Here is a 20,650-nt window from a genome sequence, read left to right as displayed (position 1 = left end):
GACCTAGAAAAAAATAATAACAAAATTTATCTGGAAAAACAAAAAGTCAAGAATATCAAGGGAATTAATGAAAAAAAATGCACAGGAAGGCGGACTAGCCATACCAAATCTGAAGCTATACTATAAAGCGGCAGTCATCAAAACTACGTGGTACTGGCTAAGAAATAGAGTGGTAGATCAATGGAATAGGTTAGGCACAGGAGACACAGTGGTAAATGACTATAGTAATCTACTGTTTGATAAACTTGGTATTTGACAAAAACTGCTGGGAAAACTGGAAGATAGTATGGCAGAAACTAGGAATAGACCAACATCTTATACCTTATACAAAAATAAGGTCAAAATGGGTTCAAGATTTAGACATAAAGGGTGATACCATAGATAAATTAGGAGAGAAAGGAATAGTATACCTCTCAGATCTATGGAGAAGAAAACAATTTATGTCTAAACAAGAGATAGAGAATATTATGGAAAGCAAGATGGAAGACTTTGATTACATTAAATTAAAAAGCTTTTATACAGGGGCAGCTAGATGGTGCAGTGGATAAAGCACCGGCCCTGGATTCAGGAGTACCTGAGTTCAAAACTGGCCTCAGACACTTAACACTTACTAGCTGTGTGACCCTGGGCAAGTCACTTAACCCCAATTGCCTCACTAAAAAAAAAAAAAAACTAAAAAAAAAAAAAAAAAAGCTTTTATACAAACAGAAGCAATGCAGCCAAAATTAGAAGGGAGGCAGAAAACTGGGAAACAATTTTTACAGCCAGCATTTCTGATAAAGGCCTCATTTCTAAAATATATTGGGAATTAAATCAAATTTATAAGAAACCAAGTCATTCCCCAATTGAGAAATGGTCAAAGGATATGAACAGGCAGTTTTCTGATGAAGAAGTCAAAGCTATCTATTGCCATATGAAAAAATGCTCTAAATCACTATTGATCAGAGAAATGAAAATTAAAACAACTTTGAGGTACTACCTCACACCTATCAGATTGGCTAATATGACAAAAAAAGAAATAAATGTTGGAGAAGCAGTGGAAAAATTGGAACACTAATGCATTGTTAGTGGAGCTATTAAGTGATCCAACCATTCTGGAGAGCAATTTGGAACTATGCTCCAAAGGTATACATATGGCACAGTGGATAGAGCACCAGCCCTGGATTCAGGAGTACCTGAGTTCAAATTCGACCTCAGACACTTGACACTTACTAGCTGTGTGGCTCTGGGCAAGTCACTTAACCCTCATTGCCCCAACCAAAACCAAAACCAAAACCAAAACCAAAACCAAAACCAAACAACAGAAAAGGTATGTGTATGTGTATATGTGTGTGTGTGTGTGTGTGTGTGTGTGTGTGTGTGTGTGTGTGTGTGTGTGTGTGTGTGTGTGTGTGTGTGTGTGTGTGTATATATATATATATTACAAGGAACAAAATAAAGGCTTTAGTAAATACCACAGGATTACCAATGACTTGGAAAAACCATGCCATGGGGGGAGGGGGGGGTGGAGATTAAAAAGCAGCCATACAGAACTGACAATCCAAGAAAAATCTTTCTTACACTTTTTTGTCCCACCAAAAAAGCTTGTAATTTCCCAAATACCTCATCACTCCTTCAATATATTCTTAGCTCTTCTGTTTATAAGTTTCTCCAAATATTTCTTAGGTGCTTATCACTCTAAATATCTACAAATTTAATTCAATAAAAATGTTGCGTGCTACTTTCCAAAAGAGATTCCTTCTACAGGGCTACAAAGAGCAGCGGGCACAATAGAGTTAGTACTGGGCTTACTTAAATCCTAGGGAAGTACTTAAGGCATACAGAGATTATCTAAATCACAACCAAGGTAATTTTCAATGATAAATTCTCACAACAAAAATTCCTCATTCTGACAAAATCAGTCTTCCCATATTTACAAATTTTAGGTATACAGAATAAGTTTCTCTGCCATATTCTATGATAGTAATATTAAAAATCCTATAATGTTATAATTTTAATTCAGATATCATAGCTGCACATATTTTATGATGAATTATTCATAACCTAGCTCCCAATAAAATGGGTTCAACATTGAGAAAATAAAACCACAAAAATTTTTATGCTGATAAAGACCTTAGAGAATATTATTCTAATCTCATTTTACAGATGAGGAGGCTGAAAAGCAAATAGATTAAGGGAGTGCTCCAAGGTCATATAGCTGGTTAGTGGCAAGGCTAGGGAGGCAGCTCCATTAGTCAAGCTTCCTGACTCCCAGTTCAACATTCTTTTCTCTATGCCACACTGCCTGTTTGCCAGAAGTCATGTCAATAAAAATCCATCAGAAATTGAAAAGCACCAGTAAATTCTCATATCACTCAGGCAACAAGCATCATGTAAGCCCTAGGGATACAAAGGCCAAAAAAAAAAAAAAAAGCCTCGGCCCTCAAGGAATTCACATTCTAAAAGGGTAGACAACATGCAAACAACTATGTACATAAAAGATATATATAAAGACAAAAGCTAACAGGTGGGGGGGGGAAGAGAACATAAATATTTTGATCAATTTAGTCCAATTTAATGTACATTATAATCCATTATGGGTAGCTAGGTGGGGCAGTGTATAGAGCACTGAGCCAGGAATCTGGAAGGCTAATCTTTGTAAACTGGAATCTGGCCTTAGACACTTAATAGCTGTGTGACCCTATCCAAGTCACTTAAGCCTCAGTTCCTCATCTATAAAATGAGCTGGAGAAGGAAATGTCAAACCACTCCAAGACCCCAAAATGAGGTCACAGAGAGTTAGACACAACCCAATAAAAACAACCCATTATATGAGTGATAACATGTTAAATATAATTTTATGTTGGGGTTCAATGTTTTACAAAGTTAACAACCAAAGGAAAGCATAATTTCAGATACACTAGATCTCCCTAAGGTAAACAATTAAGTCATTTTGACTAAAACAAACATTAGAAGATACATTTTCATAGAATGTAATCAAAAAAGAAATCAAGCTCCAAGAAGGCAGGGAACTCACTTATAATAGCCAATAAAGATTGATTTCTTTAAAAGTTAACGTTTACTTACCACCTGTTTCACCATGATTTACTACTGTAACTAAGGATGGCTAAATGGAATAAGTTGGTTTTAGAGATCGCACAAACAATAACAAAAGGTTTATTAAGCAACTACTGGTGTGCATAGGCATTGTGCTAAGTATTACAGAAGTACAAAGTCCCACTCTACACATAGAGGTTATAATCTAAAAGAAAGCTAAAACACTACAGCATAAGCCCACATTAAAGAATTTCAAAATACAGCGCTATCAAGCCTCTAGAAGGTTATATCTAAGTTCCACTGTAAAGGATGGGTAAAATTCAACAGGTAAAGAGATAGCGTAAAGGGCATTCCAGACATAACAGAAAGGTTGAGCACACTGAGCTTATTGCAGGACAAAGAGAAACAGTCTGGAGGTGGGAGTCAGGAGTAGAAGGAGTGCATCAAAGGGAATTGGAAATAAGGTTGGAAAGGCTAACCCTGCCATGGCTTACAAAGAGCCCTGAAAGCCTGGCAGAGTAGTCTGAACCTAATTCAGGAGGTAATAAGGAGTCACAAGCGAATAAAAGGTTTGAATTTTATTTTGTTTAGGTGTGGGGTGGGGAGAGTTGGAGAATGGTTAGTCTAGTTAAAATAAGGAAACGAGAGGACCTCTTTTTCGGCTCCAGAAATGAAGTGGAAGTGACACAAGGTATACAAAAGCGCTCGTGGCTCATTTACATAGGGCCACAACCGATTTTCGATGAGGGGCGGGCTTTCGGTTGACATTAGGACAGGTCTGACAAATGAACGTGGCGGAGCTGGCCCAACCAAGGGCCTTGGAGTGCACGGAGCCTTTTATTCATTCCCGACTCGCAGAAAGCAAAGTCAGGAAGGCCGAGATTGTGCAGGGCACGAAGAGCGGATGAGGGCTGGAGCTCGGGAAGGGGACGACCCCAAGCCAAGCGTGTCCGTCTGCGGACCCAGCGCCTTCCTTCAGCCGCAGGACGGCGGACGCTCTGGGGCCCTTGCTCGGCTGTGAGGTATTCGGATCCTCCCCATCGCGGGGCGGCTGCAGCGGCGTGATGACAGGAGAGGCCCCCCGCCTCGCGGCTGTCCACCGCTTCCGCCCTGATGCCTCAGTCCCATGTGCGGCAGGCTGCTCCCCACCCTAGGAGCGGCCACGGCCACCCGGGACCCCACGCCCCCTCCCTCCTGGGGAGCGGCCCCGCCTGCGGCCTTCGCTCGGCCGCCCCCGACCCCAGGCCGGCCCAGCCTTGGCGATATCAGTCCACCCTATCATCGTCCCGTCGGGGTTACGGTTAGGGGTAGCGGACTACAGGCGAGGAAGGGATGGAAGGCAGAACTGGTTCTAGGGGTCCCCGCTGCCCCCCTCAACACTCACCATGGCGACTGCCCGGAGCCTGCGGCAAGCAGCACCAGCCCCGCGTCGAGCCCCGCGCCGTCATGTGACGCTGCGGCCCCGCGAGGCCCCGCCTTTCCACTTCCACGCGCTCCACCCCTCCACACCCTCAGGCCGCCCCTCCATTGGCCCACGCCCAGGAACCCGGGTCGCGTTCGCCCATTGGTCTTCATCTCCCAAAGAACTCTCTAAAGGACAAGAACAGAAGCCAATCGCTCTACCAGGAGCTACGGAGAAGGCGGGGCCTCGGCGTGCCGTGGGAGGAGAGTCGTAGGGAGGCTTCTGAAGACTGGGAAGTACAGGTCGACTGCTGGGACAGCGAATCATCTGACTCGCACTGGGCGACGGACAGTTGGGCAGGAAGGAAGACACAGAAAAAGTGGGATAGAGCCTCCTGTGGCTTTGCACACACCCAACCCTGGAGAGTACCTCCGCCACGCAGGCGCAGATGGAGGACGCGGGTTGGTTCGTGCGGAAAAGCTTCCCTGTTCTCGGAGCCAATGCCGTCTTGTCCAGGGGGTCGGGCCCGGGTCTCATTGGCGGGCGAGTGGCTGGGCGCGCGCTCTCCGTCTTTTCGTCCGAAGGTTCGCGGGCTATCCCCGTTATCTGTGAGCCATGGAGCCCGGCCCCGTTGCACGTTTTGGACCTCGACTGGGCATCACGGACCCCGCTGTCCTGAGGTAAGTAGTGGGGCCAGGCTCCTCGGATTGCGGGGGTCGCCTCTAGGAAATCCCGAAGGGCGCGGGGCAGGCTTTATGAAGAGACCACTGCATTCCCCCCAGGTTCTGGAAAAGCCTCTGGGAGAAACACCAAGAAAACAATGATAATCGGGAGAAATTGTAATTATTTTTGCTTTTAACCCAACCTATATAGTCATTGGGGGCAGCTTGGTGGTGCGGTGGACTCAGGAGGACCTAATCCGATCCCAGACACTGGTGTGACCCTGCGCAAGTCACTTAACCCTGTTTGCCTCGGTTTCCTCATCTGTAAAATAAACTGAAGAAGGAAATGGCAAACCACTCCTGTAGCCTTGCCAGGAAAACCCCAAATCGGGTCACGAAGTGTGGGACGTGACTGAACAACAACAAAAATGCCCTTGGTATCGCGATCTTTGGTGGGAGTCGCTTCCACTTCTGATCCTTGAGGGTTGGTTGGGGCTCTAAGAATGAGTGACTTGCCTAGGATCACACAACCAGAGAGGTTAAGTGACTAACTTACGGTCACACAGCTAGTTTTGTGTCAGAGGTGGCAGTTGAACCCAGGTCTAACTCACTCACCTTTCTACTCACACTACATCGAGTTCCCTCTAGTTGTCCTTACTTAATTCATATTCGAGGAAGAAATTCAAAGGGTAGGAAGCCTATGAGGAAAGAAAAGATGCTTTTAAGAGCTTGAAAGGAATCTACCTGGGCCTCAGTTTCTTCATCTCTAAAGTGAGACGGCTTGCTTAGGTCACTTAATTTATAGCTGAAAGCTCTATCTCCAGATAGCCTTTAAGAGGCTGTCACCTCTAACTTTTTTACAAATGAAGAAACTAAGCCCTAGAGAGGTTGTTTGCCAAGATCATACCTAGAAAGATCAGGGGTGAAACTTGAACCTAAGTCTTGCAACTCCAGAGCTTTCTATCACCGTGCTTCCTCCAGTATTCTCCAAGGTCCCTCCTGGTTCTTAATTTATTATACTAAGGACCTTGTCCAGAGGAAGGTGACCAGGATGGGGAGGAAGGAGAAGCATCAACAGGAAATCAAGGCAGAAAAAAGATTTCAGCAAAACGAACCAACATATCAGAAAGGTCTAGCATTATATGTAGTGGTCTATACTCAGTATCCTCTGCCAAAGAAGTGGCAGGTGGCTTCTCCTATCTCTTCTTTGGTGCCATGCCTGGTCATTGTGGTTCTTTAGATTGTTTTGTTGTTGTTTTTCTTTTGATTTACACTGGTCAACAGTGTGCCCCCAAAGCTAACACATTTTAAGCTACATAAAAAGGATGGGTACCCAGAATGAGGGCAATGATATTCTACCCTGTTGTGTTTTTAGAACACATCTGAAGTATTGATTTCTTTAAAAAAGATATTTGACGAGCTGAAGAATCACCATAGGATGGTGAAGGGACCAAAGACTATGCTGTATGGGGAGCTGTTGAAGAGCCTGAAACATTAAACCTGGAAAAGAGATTCAAGGGGAATTGAATAGCTGCCTTCAGATAAAAAAGTGATTGGTTTAGTTCTGTTTGGTCCCAGAGGAAAGAACCAGGAATATTATTTGCAAGATGTAGAGTGGAAAATTTTTACCAGATATAAGGAAATGTTTCCTAATTAGAGCTGTCCCAAAGTGGAATGGGATTAGAGAAGGCTTCCTGCCACTTGAAGTTTTTTAGGGGAAAGAGAGGATGACCATTTGTCAAGAGTCCTGAAGATATTCCTCCTTCAGTGACTTCTTATAGGAAAATATTAAACATTCATAGGACTTAAGAAAAGACCTTAGATTCTCTAGCCCGCCCACCCACCCTACCCACCCCACCATAATTTTACAAATGAAAAAACTAGGTCCCAAAAGAAGTGGCTTGCCCAAAGTTATTGACATCTATTGCTAGAACCAAGCATCATTTTCCTAAGTCAGTGCCTTTTTCAAAACTTCACTGCCTCCTGTGTTTAAAATCACTTGATAATCCCAAGAAGCAGAAGATGCATCAGATGAAACTGACTCAAAGCATAGTCATATAACTATGGGCGACTTACTTTACTTTTGAATCTCAATTTCCTCATCTGTTCAAAGAAAAGGGGAGGGAAGAGTAAAAATTGCCATAACTATTCCCCACATTGCTGTGAGGAAGTTATTTTATAAACTGTAAAGCACTGTATAAATGTGAGCTTATCACATGATAATGATGAAAACAGTCACTGAAGGACTCTGTAGGATTCTGTGACTTTCCATTTTTGAGAAAAGTAATTAGCTGTTTACACAGAAAATATTTTATAAATTTCATTGTAATATAGGAAAGCTGAAGAGTACCTGCGACTGTCCCAAGTAAAGTGCACTGGATTGTCTGCCCATACAACAGAAACAAGTAATGCAATCATGTGTCTGGACCTTGCTGCCACCAGTATGAAATGGCCTTTAGACAGAGTAAGTGGGCCCTTTTACTGTGGTGACAATGATTTTTCCACTTACCTGCCTCTTGTTCTTACATTAACTAAGGGTACAAATTATTTAAACCATAGTTATTTGGGTAAGTCTTATCTGCCTCTACTTGAATATACAATTCTATAGAAGCAGGGATTATGTCCTGTTTCTCTTTCTCTCCAGTGCATTGGACATAATTGGTGTTTTAAAAATGTTTGAAAAGAAAGAAGTTCATTTTCTCACCTCCAAGACCAAGCTTGGTCATATATTATACAGAATTCTTTTTGTTGTTGTTCTTCTTTCTATCTACATTATTGTGGTCATTATTTTCCTGTTTCTGCTTACCTTATTCTGCATAAATTGCTATAAATCTTCAGATGCCTCTCAGAATTCTTCATATTTTTCATTTCTTGTGGTACAGTAAAATTCCAACACATTGATGTACCATAGCTTATTTAGCTATTTTTATTAGTTTTTTTGCTACCATAAATGGTACTGACGTGAATATTTTAGCCTTTCTGTCTTTAATTTCCTCTGGGTATGTGCCAAATAGTAGGATCTCCATGTAAAATAACATGGGCATCTTTTTAAAAGTAAAATTTTATCGCTATCTTTTGTTTTCACATTATTTACATTTTCTACTGTATCCCTCCCCTAACACTCCCAGAAATCCATTCCTTATTTTTAAAAAGAAATGAGAGGAAGAAAAAAGGTTCAGCAAAACTAACCAATGTATCAGAAAGATCTAACATTATATGTGGTGCTCTATACTAAGGGTCCCACACCTGCCAAGAGGTGGACATAGGTGTCTTCTCATATCTCTTTGGTGTTGTGCTTGGTCGTTATAATTGTTTAGATCATTTTGTTCTTTTTCTCTCCATTTTACATTGTTGTAGTCATTGTTCATATTGTTTTCCTGGTTCTGATTACTTTCATATTCATCTTCTCTGATTCATCTTCAACTGATTCATCCTCTGTATTCATCGTATTTCTTATACAGCATAGTAATTTTCCATGATATTCATGCACAGTATTTATTTAGCCATATTCCAAGCAATGAGCATCTTTTTTTTTTTTCATTCTTTGCTTATAAACGTTTTGGTACTTATGAGGTTTTTGTCTGATATTGATCCCCCTCAAGTATGTGTCCAGAAGTGAATCTCTGGGGCAAAAGTATGGTCATTTTAATTACCTTATTAGTATAATTCCAAATTTCTTTACACACCGCATCAAGAACATATTGTATTTGCTGACAACTTCCAACATCATGCCCTTCTTTTGTCTTTGCAGATTTCCTGGGTGTAGTGCACAACCCTTAGAGTTGTTTTAATTCTCTTATTACTTGAAGCCGTGTTTCTTATGGGTAAAAATAGGAAAGTAGATCAATAGAACAGACTAGATAAGGAAGAATCAAAAAACAATTAAACTCAATAACCAGTGTTTGCAATTCTTCAGAAATCTGTTCATACCTTTGGACCACAAGAGCCATTTGAGGAATGGCTCTTGGTCTTAAATATTTGTGTTAGTACCCTGTATATCATCTTGGTCATCCAGAGAAATTTGATGAAAAGTGTTTTTCTCATAATTATAGTTAGACACATTTTGTTTGTGCAGCTCTTCAGCTTCATGTCATCCAGTTTTTTATTTCATCCTTTGTGATAGCCTCCTGTCCCATGTTACGAACTCTCCCACTAGCCATAAATTTGAAAGATACCTTTATGGTATGGCCTTTAATACTCAGGTAATGTGTCCATTCTGATCTTATTATGGAATAGAGTATGCTCTTATTGTTGGTCTAAACTTAATTTCTGATAAAATGTTTCTGGTTTTCCTATCAATTCTTGTCAAATAGGGAGCTCTTACCCAAAAAAATTTGTATTTTCAGTTTATAGAAGACTGGATTTTGGAGTTTGACTGCTTCTGATTGTTACTTATCTAATCTGTTCCATTGATCAACTTTTCTAATACTTACCAATATAATTAGGAGTATTGGAAATACTATTCTCCCTTCATTCCTTTTTTTCCCACTATTTCTCATGAAAGTCTAAATCTTTTTTTTTCTCCAAATTAATCTTTTTTAAAAAAAAAGCTCTATAAATAAAGTACTGCTTTGAGAGTCTTGTATAACAGTAAGCCTATAAATTTACGTAGTATTGTCATTTTTATTATATTGATGTGCCCCAACCAGAAACAATGAACATCTTTCCAAATTATTAAATTTTTCTTTAGAGTGTTTGATAATTGTATTTACATAAAATGCTAGCGTGTATTGGTGACTGCCAATTTTGTAGTAATTACCCTTTCTATTATTTGCTTTGGGATTTTGTTATTGCTTTATAGAAATACTATTAGTTTGGGTATTTATTTTTGTAACCTGCTTCTTTATTGTTGCTACTGTCACAGTTTCTTTGCCTATTTTCTGGAATTTTCTAAATAAGTCATCATGCCATCAGCAAATTCGGATAATTGTATATCCTCTTTGCTTTTGTTCATGCATTCAAATTTCTTCTTAATGCTAGCATTTCTAGAACTGTGCCAAATAGCTGTGGGAAAAGAGGGTATCCATGCTTTGTTCTTATGTTTATTGAGAACGATGTTAGTGTTTCCCCATTGTAAATAATGCTAGCTTTTGTTTTTAGATAAATACTTTTAATCATATTTTAAAGTTGTCCTGTGTTTGTGCATTGTCTGGTTTTTAACAAAAAATGTATGTTATACTTTGTAATGTTTTTTTCTACACCTATTAACATACTCATGTTCATGTTTTCTTTTTGGAAGACTTACTTAGTTAAACTTTCTGGTTTGAACAAGAAGATGTATCAAAGCTGTCTTAAGTCTTTTGAGTGTTTGCTGGGCCTGAATTCAAATCTTGGAATAAAAGACTTAGCTGTACAGTTTAACTGCCTGGAGGCAGTAAACATAGCTTCAAAGATACTACAGAGGTATGGAGAATAAAGAATCATGTGATTGAAAACTTGGTGTGTTCCACAAACTAAAACTTCTAATTTGAACAAATACCTGCCTTTGTTAACTAAAATTTTTAGCCTATAGAAATAATTGGTACACTTAAAACTGACACGTGTTTATTGTCAAGGTTTAGTGATGTTAGCATTTTTATCTTATGACTTAGAAATCATGTTTATTCTATTTAGTATATGTATATCACTTTAGAATCTAGACCATTTCTCTTAACAAATACTGTAAACACGTGCTTTCTCATAGGTATGAAGCCAGCCTTCTCCAGATACAGAAAGTAGATCTAGATTTGTCCAAGCCCCTTTTCACCACAGCTACACTCTTTTCAGCGTGCAGGTAAGGATGTATTTTGTTAATGATTTATGTTTCCAAAGTTCATAGGTCATTTGTAATTCAGAACACATTTTCCTACAGAAATAACCGGCTTTTGGTAATTAGGTTCCCAGGGTGGCACCCAAAGTCTATTAGTCCAGAATGTAACTTATTCCCATCATTGCTTATGGTACAGCCACTACATTTGGCCTGTACTATCTCAGAAACCCATGTGATATTTTTAAAAAGTTAAGAATTTCACTTAAGTCAGAGCTGACCAGATAGATAAAAAAGAAATCCATGCCAGAAGTGATACAATTTTAAAGGCACTAGGATAGATTTTTCAAGATATTTCACAGGATCTCAGAGGCCATCTAGTCTAACACCTTACTATCCCCTCAAAAAGAGAGCTTCCAGAAGAATGGAAAATATATGGTATTATTACCAGGAAAAAAGATAACTGAGAAGAGATCAGACTCTTTTGACTCCTTTGCCTGCTTTCTCAACAAAATCTTTGACAATAGGTTATTATATTAATATATTATATTATATTGAGGTATTCTTGATTAACATGAGAAAAGAACACAGACTTTTACAGACTATTTTGTACACATGCATATTAAACAGTCACATAATTCATAATGTAAAAAAAAAAAAGATCTATGTTTATTGTTTCTTGATTACTTTAAAGAAAAAAAAAACATTTGACTTGGTAAAGCAAATTTAGCCATAAAGAATCCGCTCCCATGTGGTATCAGCCATACATATGTTAAGATCATAGACGTTTCCTTGACAGATAAAACCACATACATAACTTTGCCCAATAATAATCTAAATGTAAATATCAACTGTGGCATAAAACAGAGCAACATGTCTGCCAAAGGTATTCACCGATGTCATGAACAATGACCTGCACAGAATCCAGATGGAAGAGAGATTGATTCCCTAGAGATGATAATAACTCACTTCCACATAGTACTTTACGATTTATTTACAAAAAGTGTTTAACAACCTTTGACATCAATAGTGCAAGTATCCTTTCCCTTATTTTACAGATTAGGAAACTGAGTCCCAGAGAGGTTCAGTGTTTTGCCCCAAGTTGTATGCCTAGTAAGAGTCAAACCAAGATCTTCTGATGCTTCATCTAGTATTCTTTCCAGTTCACCATTTGCTTTTATTTGCAGTTGGAATTCTAATCAGAAGGCTTTCTTTGTAGGATTCCCAGGTATAAAGACTCAAGACTGACTTAATAGATCATATAGGAAAAACAAATGGATTTTAAAAACGTGTTGTACAGGAACATTAATACACTTTTGTGGAGTTAAGAATTTGTCTAAATATTGAGAAACTATCTGGAATTATACCCTCCAGTCACTAAACTATGCATATTCTTTGACTCATCAATGTCACTACAAGGTGTATACCCCACCTAAAGAGGCCAAAAACAGAAGGAAAGGATGACTATATACCAAAACATTCATAGCCGTACTTTTTGTTGTAATAAGGAAATTGAATCAAAATGGGTACCTATCAAATGACAAATCACTGAATAAATTGTAGTACATAAGTGTAATGGAATATTATTGGGCTGTAAGAAATGATGAATAAAACTAATTTAGAGAATCCTAGGAAGATGTGTATGAACTGATACAGAGTAAAATAAAGAGAACCAGGGGAATATTTACACAGGGCCTATAATAACATAAAGGCAAACAACTTTCAAAAACTTCAGAACTCTGATCAGTTAATTAATCTATAACTAACCATGACTTTACTGATCATAAAACATTCCTCTTAGCAGAGAAGTGGTGGACTAGAGGTGCAAAATAATACATACATTTTAAGACATACCAATATGTTGATTTGTTTTGCTTGATTATGCAAAAAATAAATGGAAGAGCATCAAAAAGGCTTTAAAAAATGCAAAAGAAAATAGTTTAAGGGGACACAGTAATTTTGTTTCTACCTTGTTAAATTTAATGTAAACTTTTTTAAAAACTAAAGTAACAAGTTGATGGGTTGATATGAAATCCTATTTTGTTCTTTGTATATTGGAGTGTTTGTATGGATTATTTATGTATTCTGAGCTTTTATTGGTCTAATCAGCCACAGTCAGACACACTGTAACTTGACTCTATAACAGCGATGTCATTTTAGTCCTCTTCGAGAGCGAAGGACAACAACCAACCAACCGTTGAAGTGTTAGTATTTGATGGTTACATTCTTTTTTTTTTTTTTTAAGTGAGGCAGTTGGGGTTAAGTGACTTGCCCAGGGTCACACAGCTAGTAAGTGTCAGGTGTCTGAGGCCAGATTTGAACTCAGGTACTCCTGACTCCAGGGCCGGTGCTCTATCTACTGTGTCACCTAGCTGCTCCTTGATGGTTACATTCTTAATTTAAATAATGCATGTTATGCATCAAAACTCTGATTCATACACTTAGCAGTCAGAATGTCAGAGAACTGACAGTGAAACGTGCTTTCCTATTCACAATAGGAAGGTGAGATAGAGGTGGGATGAGGCATACATTGGCATAATTGGCCAGTTATCAATTTATTTTGCTTACTTGCGCTTCTTTGTTATGTTGGAACAGTGAGGGGAAAGACATTGGGATTCATTGGGAAGTGACAGTTGGTTTTATTATTTTTTTTCTTCAGGGCACCAATAAAACATGTTTGAAAAAAGAATCAATGTCATAATCTGGATAATAAATCCATTCATATATCTTGGAGAGGAACAGTGACTTGGGCCCAGAACTGATTAGGAGTAAGAGAGAGGATTGAGAAATTGTCCATTACTTCCATTGATGCCATCTTGTTCCTTCCACAGTAGCGAATCTTTTTTAACACTATTTTCTTCATGATGTAATATGGCTACAAATCATAGAGTAACACAGTCATAGAAGAATCCAAACTGCAGGTGACAGAGAGGGGGAAGAGGAAATGTATGAAGAGAACATACAATAATATGGAGATGTCAGTAGTTGATTAGCAACTGTGACTTATGATATAAAAAACATGATCAGGAACATGTACAACTGGAAAAAGAGACAGGTTATTCATTTAGGGAGAGGAATATATGATAAATGGACAGATATATTATTGTACTGATATCTACAGAATATTAAAAGACAAAGGAAGGTCACCAATACATTGAACAGATCTCTGTAGGAAATTTATAGATAATGTGAGAAAGCTTTGGTAATTTGCAGTCTGCACCAGTGGAGGGAGTTCTCATGCCATTTAGTAGATTACATATCCTTAAATACAGCAGAAATGTTGTATTTCACAACTATAACACTTTCTATTAATGAGTTTTTTGGTTTGGGGGTTTTCTTTCATTTTGTTTTTGCAAATTACAGAATTTAAGCTACATTAAAAATTAGACGGGATTTTAAGAACTTAACCTGAGAACTTTAGTTGCCCTTTAGGGCACATTCTGTGGGAAAATGCATTCCAAATTCTAATTGATAATCTCCCTCTCCTTGTTATAGCTCTAGTAGCTACAAGGAAATGCTTCCCCTTTCAGAGCTACACAGTGGTCATTTCATTTGTAAAGAATGTTTACAAGTTGAGTGTTTTAGAAATCAGACTATCTACATATGAATGTTAAAATATGATCCCTGATTTAGTTGGCTGTGGTTAATAGTTTGCTAGTTGAAGTTCCAAAAAGCAAAGTATTAATGATTATATAAGTAGCTTTTGAGACTTTTAGATTACTTCTCGAAGATCTAGTTTCTAATTTGTAGTTTGCCTGATATATTGATTTGTACCACAGTGGTCCTCTCAGAATAGTAATTGTTAATGGTTTCTGTTCCTTAAGATGTCTTTTTGCTTTGCTTTCTGCTGGAAAACAAGCAGTTTAGGGGTGTGTTAAGAGCTAAAATTCTAGCTAGTCTGTCTAAAATATCTAATGAGTGGTCGCCAATAAATTATAAGCTTTAGCAAGAGTTAGACTTTTAAGCATTTATTAAGGAGAATAAGAATTTGGTAAAAAGAGAGAAAGGCCTAGATTCCTATCTATTAAAGGGAGAGCACATTTCTAGCTCCGCTCTCCACCAGAGTCCAAAGGAAAGAGAGTCAGCCCGAGCGCCAGTCTCTTCCTTCCTCCTCCCACTAGCCCTCGTCACTTCCTGACGCCAAAGAAAAGACTCCTGGTCTTGCCCTCAAAGACCTTCCCTTCATGGGCGGAACTCTTCTACAGTAAGTCTCCAGCAGGTGGCGTCATTCCAATCGTTACAGTTGACTTCCTTTACCCAGCCAAATAATTATGGAGTTATTTGGTTTTATTACCTCCATATAGTAGAGAGTGTTAATTAGCATATGTTTTTTTTTTTAACCCTCCAAAACAGTATTGTAGGAAATTATGAAGTTAATTCAGTTTGGGTCTTTTCCTAATGTGCTTACTCTTCTGAATTATAAGGCAGATATAACGCAAGGAAAGATTTGAATGGACATCTCACTATGTAAATTCTTCTGGTCCCAGCTAGCAAATGTAAGCAATGAAATGAAATGAGCTGAGCACCTGCAAGTAATGTGATATATTTTCCAAAAAATGTTAGTTCTTTATATATTTAAACACCTTAGAATTTAAGAAAATGAATGTAGCAATTCCAGTATTCTTTTGTGCCTTCTCGTGTGTAAGATTCTGATATAGAAGGGGGTGTCTTTCATGTTATTAGTAACTTTGTCCATCCAGCAACTAAAATTAACAAGTAGATTGATAAGGTAGACAGCATCCTTAATGGTAAATTTTTACAGTGCAGTTTAAAGGAAGGGGAAAAAAAACAGTTCTTATACACTTAGAACCCCCACTAATAAAGGGGAAAAGTTAACAAATATCATGGTGTAATGGAAAATGTACTAGACTCAATCATCAAATACTTGGGTGGAAATCCTTCTGACACTTAATGACTCTCTAGTATCATCATATATAAAATGGGGATAAAACTACTCATAACTCCTTCATGGAGTTGTTCTAAGAATCAAATGGTTGTATAAAGTGGTTTCGGTTTTTTTATCTTAAAGTGCTATAAAAATGTCAATTTTTATTTTTGTTCATGTTATTGATGTGTATGTGGCAAGAAAAAGAGCATCTAACCATTTTAAGAAAATAAATTATTTTATAGGGTCCTAAAGATAAAAGTAAATAAAGACAAAATGGTGGCCACATCTGGTGTAAAGAAAGCTGTTTTTGATCGACTTTGCAAACAATTGGAAAAGTTTGAACAGCAAGTTAAGGGTGCGTATTCTGCAATTTATATTTCTGTGAATTTAGGCCATAAATTGCACATTTATATTCAAAGGCTTTTGTTACACAAATTGGTTCCCCAGACAAGTGCTGTAATATACTCCATTCTTGTACATAGGTCAGATAGTACTTATCTGCCAACTAGGATGTATTGTTTTACAAAAGAAACCAAGCTAAAACCTCAAAAGGTCTTTGCTTTCCACTACACCCCCCAACCTCCCCCCCCCCCAATAAATCCAATGGCTTCTGAGCAGGCAAGATCATAGGATAGAGCTTTAAAAGGACCTTCAAGATCATCCAGTCTCCTCATTTTAAAAGGATGAAAGCCATATCTCTAATGATGTAAATGTAATGTAAGATTGTTTAGAGATTAATTGTGCTAGAATCAAGATTCATGCCTGGAGGTGGAGAAGGAAGAAGAGAAATAATATTAATGACATTTAAATTTTTTCTTGAAGGAGAACCTAGCAGTTCAGCTTCTCCACCAGCCAAAAGACAGAAGAAGATGATAGTTGAACATTCCAAGAAAGGTAAGGCTTGCTTGTCATCCAGGGCCATTTCCAATTGTCCTGATGTATATCTTGCCACTGGACCCAGGTAGCTCTGGAGGAGAGAGTGAAGTTGGTGACGTTGCACAGCCGTCCTTCACTTAAATCCAGTTCAGTACAAGTCATGACATCACCCCAATGTCACTGTCATGGTCCTCTTCAAGAATGCAGGACAAACAACAAGGCTTGCTGTCATTGTGAAATGGAATTAGTTCAAGGGATTATTGAGACTCTAGCAGTTATTTAATGGCTCTGTTATCAAATTTAGAATAAAATCTTTCAGGTAACCTTTTTATAAAAGCTCTTGTAAAGGCAGTCCTCACCATAAGCAATGGAAGAGGTTGAAGGATTCTTGGAATAGTTGGAGTGTATAAGTAACATGAACAAAACTGTAAGACTTTAACTTTCTTTGTAGTTTTCTACTAAATTTGTGGTTCACATATATGAGGAATTTAAATCATGGAAGTTCATGATTATTTTTAGCCTTGCATTGGGAGTTGTGACTTTAAAACGAGATTTTTCTATTGTCCTAATTTTTTTAAATAGAGACAGACTTTCAGGGTGCTAACACTGAGAATTTTTAATCTCTTCAAATTTGTCCTACAGAAATAGAAGATAAAGCAGAGTCTCCATGTAAGCCACAGCAAAGTGAAGATTTGAAACAAGATTATGAAGAGTGGAAAAGAAAAATTTTAGAAAATGCTACTAAAGCACAAGAGAAGTGATTTCATTGCCCAGACAGCACCTTCCACCAACTGTGACTGTTTCCTCCCCAGTGAGCCTTGATGGGTCATTGGCATTTGCTTTTGAGCAAGAATTCTGAAAGCACTGCCTTAATATGCTCGGGGCAGAACCAAACATGTTATGTCAGGGAAAACTGTTTCGCTCCACTCTGAGTTTCTGTATTTTGATGAGTTTACTTAAAGAAGAACGCACAAAGATCACATCTAAGGCAGTGAGACCTGGCTCCTGACATTGGAAATGAGCTTGACCCAATCAACCATGGTGTCATTTGGCATATAGCTTCTATTTGCCTACCAGGAGTCTAAGGAAGTCTAAGGAAATTTAGTACTCTAGTTTATGCTTTTGATAATACATTAATTACTAATTTTAAAGCAGTACAATTGGATTTTTGTACTATTCGATGCCTGCTTTTCATTGTTTTTTTTAGAATCACAGAATCTTTTGGTTTAAATAAAATATTGATGCTTTAAGATAATTTTTATTTCTGTACCCACCTGTATTAGCTTTTTGTTTAAAGAACTGTAGTTGCTACCATACTACTAGCAATTTAAGATGGTCACATAATGGACTACAAGTGAGGACAGTATTGTAAAATCAAGAAATTAACCAAGGTTTATTTGTGCGTAAGCTTCAGATATATACAAACTGACAGATGCAATGGTACTTAAACACTCAACATTAAGAAACAAACCTATGGAGTTTAGCCTTCATAGAAGGTGAAAAGATCTGGGAAGTGATACCAAATAGAATTTGACTCTGGTTACCTTCTAATTACATGTGTTCAAAGAGGAAAACACAAAACTGCTGAATCCGATTTTTTAAATTGCATTTTATTACTAGATGCTTAGGGTAGGTATGTGTTTTGTTTATTTGGTCTAAACCTATGATTTCATTGATATATGTACTCTGGATGTAGAAACTCCCAGCCAATAAAATAGATGAGCACATCTGTAACTCTCAGGTGTTGGGGCATCAAAAGGTTAAGGGACTTGCCCACAGTCACAAATGCAAGTATACCACAGAGCCAGGATTTGAACCCAGTTCTTTCTACATCCAATTCCCAGCATTTTTATGCCATACTACTCCTTGGGTATACTCCAGTTTTGCAAAATACACAGCCTATGTAGAACCTGGAATGACTAAAAGCACTTTTAAATAATTTTAGAAATTTTTTTTTAAAACTCATTGAGAACAGTTGAGCAGGACATAGTTAAAGATTATAAGATAAAAATATCAACTCTCCAGTTGACTACATGATTAGCCTTGTAACCTACAAGTGAAGTTTACAAAATTAGTTTCCTAAAAATATTATTGCTTATGCTCAAGCCAAGAAAAGCAATTCCCTGCCTTTTGGAAGGAAAATCACTCAGCAATCAAAAGCACCAACATCTGCATGCAATAAAATACTTGCTTTCCTATTCGAACTTGAAAGGGAAACAACTAATGGGATTGAGAATAGGAATAAAAATCAGCAATAAGGAACAAAGACTTGACATTTATTCTATTAATGTTCATTATTTATACTCAAGTACTTTTATTTCTGGCCTTTTTTTCTTTAATGAGTCACCTTTTAAAAAGACATTAACTTTTTTTTTGTTTAGAATAAAGTTACAGAAGAAATGCATGAGTCTTCTCTTTTATAAATGGGGGTTATATTTGTTTTATGCCATCAATTTACATTCCTCATTTTAGACATTACTATTCCTCTGAAAAATTCCTATTCAAAATAGAAAACTGCTAATCAGGTTGCTAAATGAGAACTGATTTAAAGCTTAGAGTTAGAAAAATAAAAGGAGATTACAGGCTCAATGAATAGGGCCTGGACTGGTGATTTCATTGGTGTAGGGAACTCCCCGGTAAGGAAACTCTACCAATGTGTGTTGGCACCTTCTGAAACTTGAGTTTTAGAGAGTAGCCTAGAGCACAAAGGTTGAATTATTTGCCCAGAGTTAAGCCATTATGCTAGAGATAGGTCCAGGTCCTCTTGGCTCAAGGTTTGACTATATTTGCAAAGCAACCCATTCCATTCTTGAAAAGTCATTCCTTTATGCTGAGCCAAAATCTTCTATCCTATTACTTCTACCTCTGTGTATAGCATAAGCAGCCCCTACATGGAATCTTGGTTTAGTGACAGCTTTTAAATACCCAAAGTTTTAGAGTTCAGATTTTGGGAAAGAGGTCTTAAGCTACATGTAGTTATCCAAACTGATTGCTGAGCTCAGATTTAGCATGGTAAGGCAAAAATTGAGTTAAAAGCCCTTTGGGTCACTTACTGTTCATATTTCTTATTTCTTTCTCTCACTCTCTCTGCATATATATGTGTATACACTCTGCATTTTACATTTCAGATTTTAAGCACATAAAGAACTATATACGAACTTTCCCCTACTATTTTGACATTACTTACCCTATACTTTGGTTTAAAAATCAAGCAGCAATCAGCCTCATTCCTTTGGGAAAATACTATGTAAAACACTTCTCATCTATCCCTTGATTTTTGGTACCAGCTCTCATGGTTTCTAAACCAGTGTTGCTATCCTAAGCTGAGGTCTAGAAACTTTAAAAGAATGTTTTGCTAACTTTCAGTAGAATTCTCTGTAAGCTTTATTTAATGCATTTAAAAGCATTCTGAGAAGGGGTCTCTAGCCTTCACCAATTCCCAAAGGGGACCTTGACCTAAAAAAAGGTTAAGAATACCCCCCCCATTCTGAAACTTCATACTACAGTACCACCTACACAACCAAAAACATTAAGAAATCTCCACTTTATACGGTAGAAAATAATACTGAATGGCTTACCCCATGCACATGCTACTATAATTGTTACTCAGAACAAGTTAAAAATTGAAATTAATCACACTCCTAAAATAGGATCGGATCTCCCCAACCCATTTTATTTTAAAGCATGCCTACTGTCATCACCTGGTAAAGTTTTTAAGGCAGTTCTTACATAGCAAGTTCACATCCACATTTAAGACAGGCCACAGTCTTAACATTATACGATTTAAAAACAGGAAATCAAATACAATAATAGCAAAGGGCCAGATCACTGGACAAAGAGTTCTCTGTCTTAACTTCATCTCTAGCTCTGAGTATTGCAGAACTTTCAAAGCAGCATAGATGAGGCTTGGGGACAGCTTGGAAACTTCCTAAGCCTGTTGGCAGCAGTCACTGCATAGAAGTGTTTCTTGAAAGAAAATAAAAGAGAAAATTTGCATTTTAGACTAATTTTTCATTAAAGAGGAAAGGATTGAGAAAATC

General features: G+C 37.8%; 3 protein-coding genes across 7 annotated transcripts in view; 1 reads left to right on the top strand and 2 right to left on the bottom strand.

Annotated features, from left to right (window-relative positions):
* The window catches only part of VPS35 (VPS35 retromer complex component), a 39,345-nt gene extending 34,794 nt beyond the window's left edge, over positions 1–4,551 (bottom strand). The window contains exon 1 of the mRNA XM_043985139.1: positions 4,421–4,551. Coding sequence (XP_043841074.1) covers positions 4,421–4,423 — 3 coding nt within the window. The 5' untranslated portion in view covers positions 4,424–4,551. The remainder of the gene's footprint in view (positions 1–4,420) is intronic.
* A 166-nt stretch (positions 4,552–4,717) lies between these two features.
* On the top strand, positions 4,718–18,189 carry ORC6 (origin recognition complex subunit 6). 2 transcript variants are annotated; one of them, XM_043987605.1, is made up of 7 exons: positions 4,718–5,118; positions 7,435–7,564; positions 10,340–10,503; positions 10,784–10,873; positions 15,977–16,089; positions 16,557–16,628; positions 17,253–18,189. In XM_043987605.1, the coding sequence occupies exons 1-7, from the start codon at positions 5,054–5,056 to the stop codon at positions 17,369–17,371; spliced, it is 753 nt and encodes a 250-aa protein (XP_043843540.1). In that variant the 5' UTR covers positions 4,718–5,053; the 3' UTR covers positions 17,372–18,189. The 2 variants fall into 2 exon arrangements, with proteins under 2 accessions (XP_043843540.1, XP_043843541.1); XM_043987606.1 differs by lacking the exon at positions 4,718–5,118 and adding an exon at positions 5,154–5,277.
* A 34-nt stretch (positions 18,190–18,223) lies between these two features.
* The window catches only part of MYLK3 (myosin light chain kinase 3), an 83,757-nt gene continuing 81,330 nt past the window's right edge, over positions 18,224–20,650 (bottom strand). For all 4 annotated transcript variants that reach the window (XM_043987604.1, XM_043987603.1, XM_043987601.1 and 1 more), the window contains one exon: positions 18,224–20,576. In XM_043987604.1, coding sequence (XP_043843539.1) covers positions 20,496–20,576 — 81 coding nt within the window. In that variant the 3' untranslated portion in view covers positions 18,224–20,495. The remainder of the gene's footprint in view (positions 20,577–20,650) is intronic.

This window comes from Dromiciops gliroides, chromosome 2 (assembly GCF_019393635.1).
Source record: "Dromiciops gliroides isolate mDroGli1 chromosome 2, mDroGli1.pri, whole genome shotgun sequence".
Taxonomy (NCBI): Eukaryota; Metazoa; Chordata; class Mammalia; order Microbiotheria; family Microbiotheriidae; genus Dromiciops; species Dromiciops gliroides.
This window is presented reverse-complemented; position numbering and strand designations above follow the sequence as displayed.

Excerpts from the sequence above, each read along its gene's own strand:
- ORC6 (XM_043987605.1), top strand. The coding sequence starts at position 5,054 with ATGGAGCCCGGCCCCGTTGCACGTTTTGGACCTCGACTGGGCATCACG. Across the intron at positions 5,119-7,434 it reads ACGGACCCCGCTGTCCTGAG|GAAAGCTGAAGAGTACCTGC; the intron begins GTAAGTAGTGGG and ends ATTGTAATATAG. Across the intron at positions 16,629-17,252 it reads AGTTGAACATTCCAAGAAAG|AAATAGAAGATAAAGCAGAG; the intron begins GTAAGGCTTGCT and ends TTTGTCCTACAG.